The sequence below is a fragment of the Xylocopa sonorina genome, chromosome 5 (assembly GCF_050948175.1).
Source record: "Xylocopa sonorina isolate GNS202 chromosome 5, iyXylSono1_principal, whole genome shotgun sequence".
NCBI classification, from domain to species: Eukaryota; Metazoa; Arthropoda; class Insecta; order Hymenoptera; family Apidae; genus Xylocopa; species Xylocopa sonorina.
This window is the reverse complement of record NC_135197.1, coordinates 12612383-12627571: the sequence shown is the minus strand read 5'-3', so window position 1 is coordinate 12627571 and position 15189 is coordinate 12612383. Positions and strand designations below refer to the sequence as shown.

At 35.1% G+C, this 15189-nt stretch overlaps 5 protein-coding genes across 9 annotated transcripts; 4 read left to right on the top strand and 1 right to left on the bottom strand.

The window, feature by feature from the left end:
* Window positions 1-2507: 2507 nt before the first annotated feature.
* On the top strand, window positions 2508-4706 carry Mettl3 (methyltransferase like 3). Of its 2 annotated transcripts, none has more exons than XM_076895413.1 (4): window positions 2508-2826; window positions 2939-3128; window positions 3199-3705; window positions 3794-4706. In XM_076895413.1, exons 1-4 carry the CDS (start codon window positions 2667-2669, stop codon window positions 4596-4598), a joined length of 1662 nt encoding a protein of 553 aa, XP_076751528.1. In that variant the 5' UTR covers window positions 2508-2666; the 3' UTR covers window positions 4599-4706. The 2 variants fall into 2 exon arrangements, with proteins under 2 accessions (XP_076751528.1, XP_076751527.1); XM_076895412.1 differs by having other exon boundaries at window positions 2509-2826; window positions 2930-3128.
* Window positions 4671-7272, bottom strand: LOC143423826 (rho guanine nucleotide exchange factor 3). The gene is made up of 5 exons (XM_076895418.1): window positions 7135-7272; window positions 6638-6882; window positions 6189-6555; window positions 5664-6092; window positions 4671-5591 (listed from the first exon to the last, which is right to left on the bottom strand). Exons 1-5 carry the CDS (start codon window positions 7198-7200, stop codon window positions 5175-5177), a joined length of 1524 nt encoding a protein of 507 aa, XP_076751533.1. The 5' UTR covers window positions 7201-7272; the 3' UTR covers window positions 4671-5174.
* Window positions 7273-7815: 543 nt separating this feature from the next.
* LOC143423829 (RNA exonuclease 4) lies at window positions 7816-9448 on the top strand. 3 transcript variants are annotated; one of them, XM_076895432.1, is made up of 3 exons: window positions 7823-7881; window positions 7966-8103; window positions 8438-9448. In XM_076895432.1, the coding sequence occupies exons 1-3, from the start codon at window positions 7874-7876 to the stop codon at window positions 9252-9254; spliced, it is 963 nt and encodes a 320-aa protein (XP_076751547.1). In that variant the 5' UTR covers window positions 7823-7873; the 3' UTR covers window positions 9255-9448. The 3 variants fall into 3 exon arrangements, with proteins under 3 accessions (XP_076751548.1, XP_076751547.1, XP_076751549.1); XM_076895433.1 differs by lacking the exon at window positions 7966-8103 and having other exon boundaries at window positions 7816-7881; XM_076895434.1 differs by lacking the exons at window positions 7823-7881; window positions 7966-8103 and adding an exon at window positions 8301-8339.
* Window positions 9449-10144: 696 nt separating this feature from the next.
* On the top strand, window positions 10145-12100 carry LOC143423664 (senecionine N-oxygenase-like). 2 transcript variants are annotated; one of them, XM_076895157.1, is made up of 7 exons: window positions 10145-10342; window positions 10423-10561; window positions 10639-10900; window positions 10996-11087; window positions 11168-11255; window positions 11317-11480; window positions 11570-12100. In XM_076895157.1, the coding sequence occupies exons 1-7, from the start codon at window positions 10149-10151 to the stop codon at window positions 11876-11878; spliced, it is 1248 nt and encodes a 415-aa protein (XP_076751272.1). In that variant the 5' UTR covers window positions 10145-10148; the 3' UTR covers window positions 11879-12100. The 2 variants fall into 2 exon arrangements, with proteins under 2 accessions (XP_076751272.1, XP_076751270.1); XM_076895155.1 differs by having other exon boundaries at window positions 10984-11087.
* A 354-nt stretch (window positions 12101-12454) lies between these two features.
* On the top strand, window positions 12455-15178 carry LOC143423827 (senecionine N-oxygenase). Its single transcript, XM_076895419.1, has 8 exons — window positions 12455-12611; window positions 13179-13376; window positions 13476-13614; window positions 13696-13957; window positions 14042-14145; window positions 14234-14321; window positions 14397-14560; window positions 14650-15178. Exons 2-8 carry the CDS (start codon window positions 13183-13185, stop codon window positions 14956-14958), a joined length of 1260 nt encoding a protein of 419 aa, XP_076751534.1. The 5' UTR covers window positions 12455-12611; window positions 13179-13182; the 3' UTR covers window positions 14959-15178.
* Window positions 15179-15189: the final 11 nt, after the last annotated feature.

Here is a 15189-nt window from a genome sequence, read left to right as displayed (position 1 = left end):
GAAGAAACTCGTGTATTGTATCAATTATATTATATTACCATGAAGTATATAAGAAACACAAGTATTTTAACAATGTAAAATGATGTTTAATTGTACTTTATTGTATATTACATTAATTTAATTGAATAAATAAATTATTCAAATGAACTCTAACTAGTTCTTTCATTTTCCTAAACATCAACCACGTTCCCTCCAATCTCCTAGCCATTTTCGTATATGAGACTAATTCCTGGAAAATGACGTCACTTCCAGGAATTGCCGAAATCGTCAGAATTTTCGATGACGTCATTTCCAAGAAGTGGCACGTTCAGATACCTCCTATGATGTTATGTTCTCCTGATACATTGCCGATTTTTCAAACAAAATCTTGAAAATTCCACTTTGTATCAGGAGAACATGACGTCATAGGAGGTATCGGCAATTCCAGGAATTCTCGATGACGTCATTTCCTAGAAGTGGCACTATTCGGATATCTCCTATGACGTCATGTTCTCCTGATACATTGTCGATTTTTCGAACAAAATCTTGAAAATCCGACTTTGTATCAGGAGAACATGACGTCATAGGAGGTATCCGAATAGTGCCACTTCTTGGAAATGACGTCATCGAGAATTCCTGGAATTTCGGCGATTCTTGGAAATGACGTCATTTTCCTAGAAGTGGCTCGCATACCTCTTCACTACTTATATTCTCCTGATACATTTCCGATTTTTCGACCAAAATCTTGAAAATCCAACTTTGTATTAGGAGAACATAAGTAGTGAGGAGGTATGCGCGCCACTTCTAGGTAAATGACGTCACTTCCAAGAATCGCCGAAATTCCAGGAATTCTCGATGACGTCATTTCCAAGAAGTGGCACTATTCGGATACCTCCTATGACGTCATGTTCTCCTGATACATTGCCAATTTTTCGATCGAAAATCTGAAAAATCCACAAAGTATCAGGAGAATATGACGTCACAGGAGGTATGCTTGCCACATCCAGCAAAATGACGTCACTTCCAGGAATCGCCGAAATTCCAGGAATTCTCGATGACGTCATTTCCAAGAAGTGGCACTATTGGGATACCTCCTATGACGTCATGTTCTCCTGATACAAAGTGGGATTTTCAAGATTTTGTTCGAAAAATCGACAATGTATCAGGAGAATATAAGTAGTGAGGAGGTATGCTTGCCACTTCTAGGTAAATGACGTCACTTCCAAGAATCGCCAAAATTCCTGGAATTCTCGATGACGTCATTTCCAAGAAGTGGCACTATTCGGATACCTCCTATGACGTCATGTTCTCCTGATACAAAGTCGGATTTTCAAGATTTTGTTCGAAAAATCGACAATGTATCAGGAGAATATAAGTAGTGAGGAGGTATGCGCGCCACTTCTAGGAAAATGACGTCACTTCCAAGAATCGCCAAAATTCCTGGAATTCTCGATGACGTCATTTCCAAGAAGTGGCACTATTCGGATACCTCCTATGACGTCATGTTCTCCTGATACAAAGTCGGATTTTCAAGATTTTATTCGAAAAATCGGCAATGTATCAGGAGAACATGACGTCATAGGAGGTATCCGAATAGTGCCATTTCTTGGAAATGACGTCATCGAGAATTCCAGGAATTTTGGCGATTCTTGGAAGTGACGTCATTTTCCTGGAAGTGGCAAGCATACCTCCTGTGACGTCATGTTCTCCTGATACTTTTTGGATTTTTCAGATTTTCGATCGAAAAATTGGCAATGTATCAGGAGAACATGACGTCATAGGAGGTATCCGAATAGTGCCACTTCTTGGAAATGACGTCATCGAGAATTCCTGGAATTTCGGCGACTCCTGGAAGTGACGTCATTTTCCAGGAATTGATCTTGTACACTAAGACGGTTAGGAGAATGGAGGGAACGTGGCTGAAGTTTAGGAAAGTGAAAGATCTATTGAGAGTTAACTTAAATAATTTATTTATTCAATTAAATTAATGTAATATACAATAAAGTACAATTAAACATCATTTTACATTGTTAAAATACTTGTGTTTCTTATATATTTCATGGTAATATAAAATAATTCATACAATACACGATTTTCTTCCTTCTTCGTTTCTCTTGCAATTTCTTTCTTCATTTCTCGTCCTCCTTGTCTTTTAAATATGTGGGAGATATCAGTGCTGTTAAATTAATCCCTCTCTCCACTCTTGTTACCTGTAACAGAAGAAAGAAACGATCAGTAGATCATATTTTATAATTTTAGAATGATAGCACGATAGATTTAAATTGGGTGCCATTGGATATTAAAATTTGTTAATTTAAGCCAGTGGCGCCATCTCTTTGAGAAGTGTTGAAACTGGTCGCACACCGTTATTGAAATCTTAAAATGAAATAAAATTTATTTAAATTATAATATTTTTTAATCTTAGTAATATAATTTAAGATATTAATGTAGGAACGAATAAATATGAAAGTATATGAGTATATATTAGAGAATGAAACAAGGAATCTTGTATCCTATGCTTAATACCTTATATTTCTGACAACAGTTCATAGGGAGCAATGTGACGGGCGATGTAGTGGCTAACTAATCCGTGTGAGCTGGTGGAGACGTTGTGTACAATGTGGATTGTCGCATACTTCTAATGCATTTATGGACAATATTTATTTGAACGAATCTCTCGCAAAGATATGTCGGACGCCTTCGAGGAGATACAAGCGATTAAGATAAAAAGAAATAGTCTACGGGAGAAATTACAGAAAAGAAAACGTGAAAGACATGAATTATTTACTCTTACTTCTGCAACAGCAGTATCGTCCACCTTAACAAGTGAATCGCCTCTCGCCAGTGGTAAATTGATCTGTTTAATTTGTCTAAATGTTTTCATGTACTATAAATTCAAGTCTTTTTTACCAGAAACCAAAATTAAATGTGTGATACAATTCTCCGTTAGACACTGTAGGACACTCGCAACGATCTGACCATACAGAATACGAAAGGGACATACTATGCATCCTACATGAATCGCTACCTAATTTACCAATCACATCTGCAGAGCTGATAGACCAGCTTCGTAAAAATCTGAACGCCGATGTATCTTCTCCAGATATTCACAAAATTTTAGAGAAGTTCGCAGCTCAAGATATCATTAAGTTAGTAAGTTTCCTCGTTATATCGTGTTAAGAGCTTTGTATACAAAGAAGTGATTGAATTCCTTTTCAGAATCAAAGAGGTGACGGAAAATGGTGTTTTTGGGTACACAGTATTGGCAGTGATAGAATCACAATCGTCGTATCAGTCTCAATCGGATGATACAGAAAATGCTGAGAGCGCGGAAACATCTGCATCGGAATTGAACGATTACACACCTGCTGAAAAGCAGTCCAAATTGGATAAGAAAAATACAGAGGATATAATGTCTCTTATATCGATGCCTACCATCAGGGAGAAGGAAAATAAAAAGGTTGGAGAGCAAATTTTAGATTTGTTGTCTAAGCAAACGTCCAAGGAGAAATCATTGGCTGAAAGGTTTCGATCTCAAGGGGGGGCTCAGGTGATGGAGTTCTGTCCTCATGGTACGAGAGTAGACTGCGTTAAATTAAACAGTGGACCAGGGTTCACAGAAAAATGCAAAAAGCTTCATTTTAAGAAAATTATACAAAGTCATACAGATGAATCTTTGGGTGACTGTAGTTTCCTTAATACTTGCTTTCATATGGATACATGCAAGTAAGTGCTATTATAATCTCCAAAAAGTTTTATCTATAACAGGATTCACTTCTATCCTCTTTTCAATTAAATATCTTATTTTGCATAGGTATGTTCATTATGAAGTGGATGGACCAACAACTCAACCAAAGGAGTTAAGCGAAACAGATAATACGAATAACAGTACAGTGAATAAAGGTTTAATAGTGGATAGCAAAAATGGTAGTACCACTGCTTGTCCAACTCCCAGTGGATCATTAGGTAGCGAATTAACTCTTTACCCACCACAGTGGATTCAGTGTGACTTACGTTATCTCGATATGACTGTGCTCGGTAAATTTGCTGTTATTATGGCTGATCCCCCCTGGGATATTCACATGGAGTTACCGTATGGTACAATGTCGGACGATGAAATGAGACAGTTAGGTATACCTGCTCTTCAAGATGAGGGTCTCCTATTTTTATGGGTAACTGGAAGAGCAATGGAACTTGGTAGAGAGTGCTTACAATTGTGGGGATATGAAAGAGTAGACGAAATTATATGGGTGAAGACGAATCAATTACAGAGGATAATAAGAACAGGCAGAACAGGACATTGGCTGAATCATGGCAAAGAGCACTGTTTGGTTGGTATGAAGGGAAATCCAAGAATTAATCGTGGCTTAGATAGCGATGTTATTGTGGCCGAGGTCCGTGCGACTAGCCATAAACCAGACGAAATCTATGGAATTATCGAACGTATGAGTCCAGGAACAAGAAAAATAGAATTATTTGGTCGGCCGCATAACGTTCAACCTAATTGGATTACCTTAGGCAACCAAGTAGACGGAGTTCACTTGATTGATCCTCAATTAATTAAAGCCTTTAAAAAACGTTATCCAGACGGAAATTCGATGAAACCTAGCAAACCATAAGTATTTTAAAGCAATATGAAATACAAGTGTATAATTATTTTATTACAAATGTTACAAAAATGACACTGTGTTTAATAAAAATTGAATACAAACTTTCAGTTCCTCATATTCTGAGATTTTATTTGTAGGTATTCATAAAAAAAAATAATTTTATCTTTAAATATATGTGTATAATTACGTAAATTTATATAATTTATAATTACATCAATCGCGCGTGTAATCACTTTTTATCGTTCACTGTTATTATCTGTAAAAAGTGTTTATTAGAAATATTTAATTTATACTGTAACCAGCACACGTGTGCGCCCATTAATTTATACCATATATTGTAATTTTCTTATTAGCACCTCTACTATACATATATGTATATATATATGAATTGCATATGGCATGTACATTTTACATTAATATTATTTGCCTCTGGATGTATAAATAATACATAGGTAAGTACATATATTTATGTAAACCACAACCTTTTAAATTAAAATTGGAATGCATTGTTTAAAGCTCTTCTGATTGAAAACTAATTATGCAATAAAAATGTGATCCACAAAGTGGAATGTAAAATTAGTGGCATTAAACGAGATCAATACTGTTCCTTTTTTGTTTTAAAAAACTTCTTTTCAAAGTCAATGAAAAATGATTTTCGTTCACCTTATTCACAGACGATTGGATAGTTTGATTTGCTTTTGAAGTCGTCGAAATTTCTTGATTTTCTTTTTCATTGGTATCGATCATATTTTCTAATGTATCGATACCAGATTTACGAATTTTGTTAAACGAATCGATCCAATGTCTTCTTCCATGTCTATCTTCTGTTAGAAAAAACTGATCTCCAATTTTAATACCATAATTTATGTTAGATTTCTCGTCTGTACTTATAGAGATGTGTTCTGCAGATATGACAGGAGAATATAAAGTATATTTTTTATTTACAGACCTTGTACCACGAGTAATCGCAAAACCAGTATCGAAAAGAAAACACTGAAATTTCTAAAAACCACGATTATACGATTTTTGTATGTCAATTTATAATAAAGAAAATTATTCAGAAAAAATTCTTACCATTCCCCTCGTATCTTTAAGCTGCCCTTGAGTAATCAATTCTGTTGCATTTTCAATGCATTTTGCAGGATCATAGTCTACTTTTACATTAATTTTTGACTTAGCCAATTTGCATTCTGCATCTCCCATGGTTTTGTCTATATCTTTAAGCAAATTGGATATCAAGTCATATGCTTCTTTTAAAAATGCTTGATCTGTATGCGTTGTAGCAGTATGCCTGAGTATTTCTTTAATCAGTAAAGGGTATTTAACAATTCTTGATCTTGCTACATCTATGTAAGTCCACAAATCGATCGCGTGAGGAGACTCCAAACGTTTTTTCAGGAAAGATTGGAAACGTTTATTCGTCAATCTCTTATCGTCTAACAAATGTTTGGCCCATATTTGTGATCTACATCTTTCTAAGTATGGTTTTGTTAATGTTGGGATCTTTAAGAAATATAATAAGAAAGAATGTATAAATCAACAATAATATAAATAAATGTATGTATAAATGCACAATGTTAGAATTTTGTTATATCTAACCCAATTTAAAATTGTAGAACCAACAAATTCTGTAAATCCATATTGATCCCTCAAATCAATCAACTCGTCTCTCAATCTACTATGTACCTCAATGAGACTTGTTACACTACCAAAGAGTGTATTTAATTCATCAGAAGTAAAGATACCGGCAGGTATCAATGGCTCGTAGTAAAAGTCTTTAAGAATACATAAATCATTAATAAGTACATTTTCTCCACAATACAGTTCATAAATTGCTTCTTGTCTTTTCACTTCCTTTCTGCTTAAGACATAATTTGATCTATCTTTGCTTGTACTTGTCTTTGCCACATCGAGTACCCAACTTCTCAGTGTAAAATTATTAGAGTTTTCGATAGTATCTTTGTGTCTACGAAAAGAGAAAGTTAAATTTAAATGAATATCTTTACATTATATCAAAACTATGTATATTTAATGCTTTCTGTTTATACTTCTTCTGCAACGTTCCAGTATCCGTTTCGTTGTCCGCAAACGACAAATCGGTGGTACTTGGCTGAATCGTGAAAGATCTGTGAAGAGTATTTCCCGAGTGTTTACTACCTAAAGTAGAAGAAAAAATGCTGCTGGCTACTTCTGTAATTCTTCTCCTCTTTTTCTTTTTCCCCATATCTGATTCAATTGATATATCCATCGAATTGATACTGATAGCATCACTTTTTGGACGTTTTCTTGAGCGCTAATTTAAACATTTCCACTGTCATTTGTATTGTTACAAACAAATACTTTGCAAAAGTTACAGTTTAATAAAAAAAAAAAGTGCTAAACGTACAGTAATTCGGAATTTATATCAAGTAGAAAAAGTAAAATGCTTTGTACATAAAATTAGGGAAGATCAAGGAATAATATCGTAAAAAACATTAAGCGGAATCGCACAGGTTAATCTCACGCGTCACTCTTAAGTACATTTTTGACAATGCGTAAATCTTACCAGCCAAAACTTTTTTCGTGGTTCTTGAAAGGCATCCTTGCCCGTACTACTATTATCACCATACATTTCTTTAAATCTCCAAATAATTCATACACTACTTGAAATGGATACAATTATTCATGTTCCATATGATGTAACGGTTGAACTACGCAGGCCTTTGGTAAAAGCGATGCATCAGTACAAACTTGGTAGACATAAATTCCGGAATGTTTTACCTTTATTCCAGTATAATGGTATTTTTCATTTTCACGGTGTGCTTTATTGCTATAGTATTATTTACGAGGTAGGAAAGCTTCTGTATTAGTTAAATATACAGAAGGGCATCGTTCGATCACTATATGGCGCGAGTTTATATTCAAAAAACATAACCGTGAGACAGTTCTAAAATAAATAACACGCGTTCAGTGTTTCCTGCATTTAATTTACATCAACGATACCTTATTTATGTTTAACATCATCGAATAAAACTCGGAGCTTTCGGGCTATAAATTATATCTGTAGAATTGTTCAACCGTGCACGTTTCAGTGAAAGAACGAGCCACTTTCAAACGTACACGCGATTTGTTTTGAATTTTTGCGGCCATGTTTAAGTTGACACATTAGTCAATATTTTACGAATAATTTCACTTAACATCATTGTAATTTTATATTTATTTGAAAATAGATGTGGCGTGTTTTATTCTGAAATAAATATTGTTTCTCTCGAAAGACTTATAGTTGCGTTTGAGCACGGTGTTAAATGAAGAGGTTATGTCAGTTAACTTGTTATCAAAAAACAAATGTTTAATGCATTTACAATAACGAATAATATATCTCATTTGTTTTTCTCAGGAGACACGAGGAACAACGAAAGCAATGTTATTTTAAAAAATCTGCTAGGAAAGAAGCAATGGAAAAGAAGGATAAAGAAACTACTCAGCGTACGGTTCCACATACAGAGTGTAATGTGTCCGGACGTAATTCCGAAATGTATAAAAATTCAGTGTTTAGTTGACCACCCTTGCATTCGGATAATCTGTTTAATGCATTTGCAATAACAAATTATATCTTTCATTTATTTTTTTCAGGAGACACAAGGAACAACGAATGCAATGTTACTCTAAAAAATCTGCTAGCAAGGAAACAATGGAGACGAAGGATAAAGAAACTACTCGGCGTACGGTTCCACATACAGAGTGTAATGTGTCCGGACGTAATTCCGAAATGTATAAAAATTCAGTGTTTAGTTGACCACCCTTGCATTTAGATAATATATTTAAGGCATTTACAACAACAAATTATATCTTTCATTTATTTTTCTCAGGGTACACGAGGAACAGCAGAAACAATGTCATCCTATGAAATCTGCTAGCAAAGAAACAATGGAAAAGAAGGATAAACAAACTATTCAGCGTACAGTTCCACATATAGAGCGTAATGTATTCGGACATAATTGGGAAATGTTTAAGAATTCAGCACTCTTACATTCAGATAATCATGTTAAAGAAAGTGTCAAAAAAAAGACATCCCCACATAAGAAGTCAAAGAAGAAGAATCATTCGACTTCATTGATCGCGGATCATTTAACATCACTTAACGAAGAAGTAATTTATGATGAGAATAAAAAGAAATTAACGAAACAGATAGCATTGGATTGTGAAATGGTAGGCATAGGAGATGGCAGCGAAAGTATGTTAGCTAGAGTATCTATTGTAAATCGTCATGGCTTTTGCATTTATGACAAATATGTAAAACCAAGAGAGCCTGTTAAAGATTATAGAACTAAAGTTAGTGGCATCGAGCCGCATCATCTCCAAAACGGGGAAGAGTTTGACATTGTCCAAAAAGAAGTAGCAGAAATTTTAAGAGGCCGTATTTTAATTGGCCATGGATTGAAACATGATCTTGATGTACTGTATCTCTCTCATCCAAGAAAACACCTACGTGATACTTCTAAGTTTAAGACATTTAGACAATTATCTAGAGGGAATACACCTAGTTTGAAGAAGCTTGCACAGGAATTACTGGGTAAAGAGATACAGACAGGGGAACATAACTCGGTCGAAGATGCAAGGTCAACTATGCAATTATATATGCTGTATAAAAATAAGTGGGAATCTGAATGTTATTCTAAGCGATAGATTAGAGAATTTGAAAAATTTGCGTATATATTATAAAGTTTCACGTTTCTAATGAATGTTATTTTACAATTTATCGTTTAAGTACAAAACCATTAAAAAAAAGAAAAAAAATTTATACGAGATTCATATTTTTCTTCGTGATTATGTCTAATAAGGATCAATCTCTCTAAGTTTCACATTTAAATCTACCTACATACAACTACATATGTAAATAGAATAGTGTTATTCAAAATCTTAAAATACATTTCCTTTTCACATAAATTTTATATATCTATAAGGCTATCTTATTCTTTATGTACCTATTTTCTAAATTACCCTATACTTCCACAGATAAGATGACCTTCAGATATCGTAGGGTATCATCAAAGTTTTATAGTTTTAGCAAATTTAGCACGTGGATCTTATAAAATGACCCCCAAATTATCAACGGTCTCTGAATTTAATTTAGATCGTTATCTGGATAATATTGTTAATATTGTATATCACGTTTTTATGATTGAAGTATCATCTTGTGTACTGAAATGTGCAGTAAATTGAGTAATTATAAGTACTAAGTAGTTAAGTACAAAGTAGTGTAAACATAATGTAAATACGATTAACAAAACAATTATAAGTTAAAAAGCAATTCTATGGTCTCTATCACTATCGTTGTTATCATTATCGTAAGTGACCTCGGTATCACATTTAGGAAAATTGAACTGTTTCACAGTAAGTCATATTGGATCCATTTTATAAGAGTGAGACATCGATGTCATGTGTTTTATTCATAATTCGTGACTTATAGTTATATGTACACCTTTGTTACTCATTTAAGAGTTTGAACTCCGAAAGTAACGAAAAAAGTTACAAATCCCAAGAATTACCACAATAATTTTATATTAAGATTCAATTAAGATGAAAATCGCTGTGATCGGTGCTGGAGCTGCTGGTCTTGCAGCTTTACGGCATTGTATTTCCGATGTTTATAACAACGAAGTAATTTGTTACGAGAGAGAAGACCAAGTAGGAGGTACCTGGATTTACAGAGAAGAATATGGCATGGACCAGTACGGTTTACCAATTCATACCAGCATGTACAAAAACTTGAGGTAACATTTATTAAGAAGAACATCAAAGTTACTTGTAGATACACGTACGATACTAATGTAATTATTTGCGTCCTATATAGAGCGAATCTTCCGAAGGAAATAATGGGATTTCCTGATTATCCTATGCCAGATCTACCTGAGAATTATTTGCATCGTACGCAAATACTCGAATTCTTGAATTCGTATTGCGATCATTTTAAACTTCGACAGTATATTCGGGTAATTTTCTTCCCTTTTGAACAAGCCGCGGTATTTCTTAGTAACAGAGAAGAATACGGGAATGTTTATTGTTCCAGTTTTTGCATCACGTTGCATTAGTGAAGCCAATGAAATCACACCGAAAGTGGATAGTTATAGTGAAAGATTTACCTAAAAATAGTGAAATTGTCGAATTATTCGATGCAGTAATGGTATGTAATGGTCATTTCTCTAAACCTAATATACCAAAACTAAAGGGACAAGATATATTTCAAGGGCAGCAAATGCATAGTCACAATTACAGAATTCCTGAAATATTCGATGGTAAAACGGTGGTTGTCTTCGGCGCTGGTCCGTCTGGTACTTGATCATATAACATGTACCTTTTCCTTACCGAATCACAATTTTCAGTTTTCTTTTTTCAATTTAATGAAAACTTTCAGGCTACGATTTAGCGTTAGATATATCAAGAACAGCCAAGCTTGTTTTCTTCAGCCACCACATGCAACATGTCATTGGTACCGTATTTCCTGACAACGTCGTTCAGGTGATACATTTGAAAGATATACCTAAGAAAACAACAATACCATAAAGAATCATCTTACTATTTGAATATTAATTTTTTAGAAATCTGATGTAGTAGAGCTGCTTGAACATAGCGTTCGTTTTAAAGATGACACCATCGAATCAGTGGATGTAATGTTTTATTGCACAGGTGAACAATCAGTGATTAAATTTTGCTGGTGAAACAGTGCTTAATGTTCCTTTAATTCTAGGGTATCAATACGACTTTTCTTTCTTGGACGAAACGTGCGGGATACATATAGATTCGAATATGGTTACGCCACTCTGGAAACATATTGTGTCGACCGAAAATCCTACACTGGCGTTCATCGGACTTCCTACCAGAGTGTGTGCTTTTCATTTATCCGATCTACAGGTAAAATTTAGAACGAGAAGAGGAAAGGTAACGGAAGCATTCTACGGGAATCACTTCGATTAACGCGGGACATTGTTTCTTATTCGAAGGTGCGATTTGTTCTGCAATTTTGGTCAGGCAAAAAGAATTTCCCCTCCATGGAGGATATGTTGCGGGAAGAAACCGAGGAATTTAAAACTCTTACAAACGATGGCATGCTTAAAAAACACTTCCACGTTTTCAATGAGAGACAGAAATTCTATGCCGACGATCTTGCGAAGACCGCCGAGATTGAGCCAATATCTCCGGTTATTATAAATATTTATGATGAGTGTTATATGCAGTTTTTGAATGATTTGGTAAACTATCGGAACGCCAAATACAAGATTATTGACGATTATAACTTTATTCGGTATTGATATCTAAGTAATATTTTAAAGTCTAAAGAATTCGTTATGTTTGCGATGTTATCTACTTAACTTAAAAAAATTCTACCGTGATGAAAGGCTTTATTAATTTTAATCATCTTCATTCAATAAACATTTGAAATTACGATATCAGACAAGGTTCAATTACTAAGACATTTATCTGAAATGATAAAAATTACTCAAAATATATGATGTAACTCTATTTATAGTGATTGTATTTTTACGCGGTTCAATTCTAATTTTACTTCTCCATAAAAAAATCCATAAAATATATTTAATAAAAATATTAATATTGAAAAAAATAAATACCATGTAAAAAAGTTTGTGCATGTGATTATCTCCTTCAATACAGTTATTCCATGTTACCCCATAAAAATGTATAATTTCACTCATCAATTGAATTACTATGAAGTGAGTTATCAGCTGAATATGATTAAAAGTTAATTGTCTGCTTCAGGTTTAAATGCATCATCGTGCTGGCAAAGGAAGTACAAGGCCGCGGATAATTAATGCTCTCTGTGGTAGAAATTTTATCGGCGTTTCTCTTATATAGTAAATGTATAGAGTCCGACGGCCTTGTTATCAGTGGCAGTTTCCTTTCGAACGATACACTTCGACTTTGTGTACATTGATTATTTCACCGATTGATCATTTTGTATTTCTTCGTTGACTGCATTACATCGCACGATTCTTCTACGCGTGACACTATTTTATTTTATCACTTGTGAGTAAATTACACGTATACCATTCACTGCTACTATCGAAATTGATTTATAAACTTGCGTAATTTGCTCTTTTTTTTTCCAACTCCGCTTTATTGAATATTTGACGATAACATGTTTTTTGTGAAAATAATTTTTACGCAAACATTTACTAATTACCAACGCCACTTATCTGTATTCCCGCTTCAAGTTCCTCTCGCATTCGTGATCAAACCATATGCTTTTGCCATCCGATGCGGGAAAGTCGCGCGATAGCAAGGAAAGTGTACTTATACGAGAAAAAAGAGGAGGAACGTTCACGTTCTCGACTTTCGATCGTTGCACCTTTCCCATTTGCAACTCGACCGTGCGTAATGGTGTATTACAAAATTTGTGTCTCATTAACGGTGATGAATTATTCGAGATGACAAGTGTTTAGTGTAGAAAAACGAGCGATTTCTTGTACATGTTTTTCTCTCGGCGTTATCTACTCGAAGGCACGAGATATCGGGAAAACAAAAAATTGCAAGGGTCATCGAGAATGGTTGCGTTGTACTTGTAAATCTCATAGAGTTTATTGTAATTCCAAGAAACATGAAGGTCGCTGTGATCGGTGCCGGATCAGCCGGGCTTGCCGCCCTACGACATTGTACTTCCGGTGCATACGACGTTCAAGTAGTATGCTACGAGAAAACAGACCAAATAGGCGGTACATGGGTTTACAGGGAAGAAACTGGTTTCGATCGATATGGTTTACCAATACACACTAGTATGTACAAAAATTTAAGGCAAGTCAGCTCGAGAAAGGTAGAAGATTCCTGTTAAACTTGACGGGTTACCAGATCCCTTCCTAATACATATTACATTTGTTTGTTTCCATCCTACAGAACAAATCTTCCCAAAGAGGTAATGGGATACCCTGATTATCCTGTTCCGGACAATCCAGAGAGTTACTTGACGCGCACGCAAATGCTTGAATTTTTGAATTCGTATTGCGATCATTTCAATCTTCGTCAATACATTCGAGTATATATTTGCATTATTTGTAAGAACAAATTGCATCCTCTGTTATCCAAATAAAATGACACTCCGCCACGAATTTTGTAGTTTCTGCATAACGTTGAATTAGTGGAGCCGTCAACGGGGGACCGGAAATGGACGATTAAAGTGAAAAATCTAGAGAAGAACATTGTCCTGACAGAATCGTTTGACGCGGTTATGGTATGCAATGGCCATTATTTCGAGCCTAGCACGCCAAACCTGAAAGGCCATTTGATTTTTCAAGGGCAACAATTGCATAGCCACGATTACAGGGTGCCGGATGTTTTCGCCAACAAGACCGTAGTTGTTGTTGGTGCCGGACCTTCCGGTAAGTAATTTTGTACACGTGCAACATTTTGTACTTTCTTTTTTTACACGAAATCTTTTAATCCTCTTTTCGCGAAACTAACAGGAATGGATTTAGCTTTGGATATATCAAGGACAGCTAAACGTGTATATCTGAGTCATCATTTAAAAGAGCACATAGGCACTATATTTCCTGAGAACGTCGTGCAGGTGACTGATCGAAACCAGATGAAAGGGAATACGCGTAAGAAAGCAGAGAAACGTGAAAGCTTATGGCTTCGATCTTTCATTTTTTTAGAAACCGGACATCAAGGAATTAACCGAACACACTGTCCTCTTCCAAGATGGCACAAACGAACCCGTGGACGTGGTTTTCTATTGCACAGGTGACTTTTTATCAATCTTTACCTATAAAACATTAGAGTATATCCTATTTTAATTTCTTTTCTCCGCAATCAAAGGGTATAAATATAGCTTCCCCTTTTTGAGTGAGAAATGTGGAGTACGGGTAGATTCCAATATGGTGACACCATTATGGAAGCATCTGATATCGATTGAAAATCCCACCCTTGCCTTGGTTGGTCTTCCCTTTTATGTTTGCGCTTTCAACATGTTCGATTTGCAGGTGCGACTTAATGGAAAATTGATATTATAACGAGACGCTTTTTTATCGTGTGAACTACTTTAGTGTGAGTCATTATTTATCGATCGAAGGTACGGTTCGTTTTACAATATTGGTCCGGTAAGAGGGACTTCCCTTCCAAGGCGGATATGCTACAAGAGGAGGCGGACGAATTGAGAAGTCGTCAAGAAGAGGGTCTGCAGAAAAGACACTTTCACCTGATGGGATACAAGCAGGATCATTATTACGACGATCTTGCGAATACTGCTGGAGTAACGCCACTGCCCCCGGTTCTTACAAAACTGCACAACGAGAGTAGTATGCGTTTCTTAGACAACCTAGTGCATTATCGAGAAAGCAGATACAGGATCATCGACGATTACAACTTTATTCAACTTTGAGATCGTGCCTCGTGTTTGCGAAATCAATGTTCGCATACTTATTACAATTATCGTAGACATATTTAGTAGTGAATGAATCCAATTATAGCGATTATATAATACAGACTTGAACACAGCCTTATTCTTTTCTATTTTACGATATTAACGATGAAGCTGTAAGTGAATTGTAGAGATTGTTGTGTAATACAACAGTAAATGAAACAAATTATTCTTACGTTGATGACTAGTTTG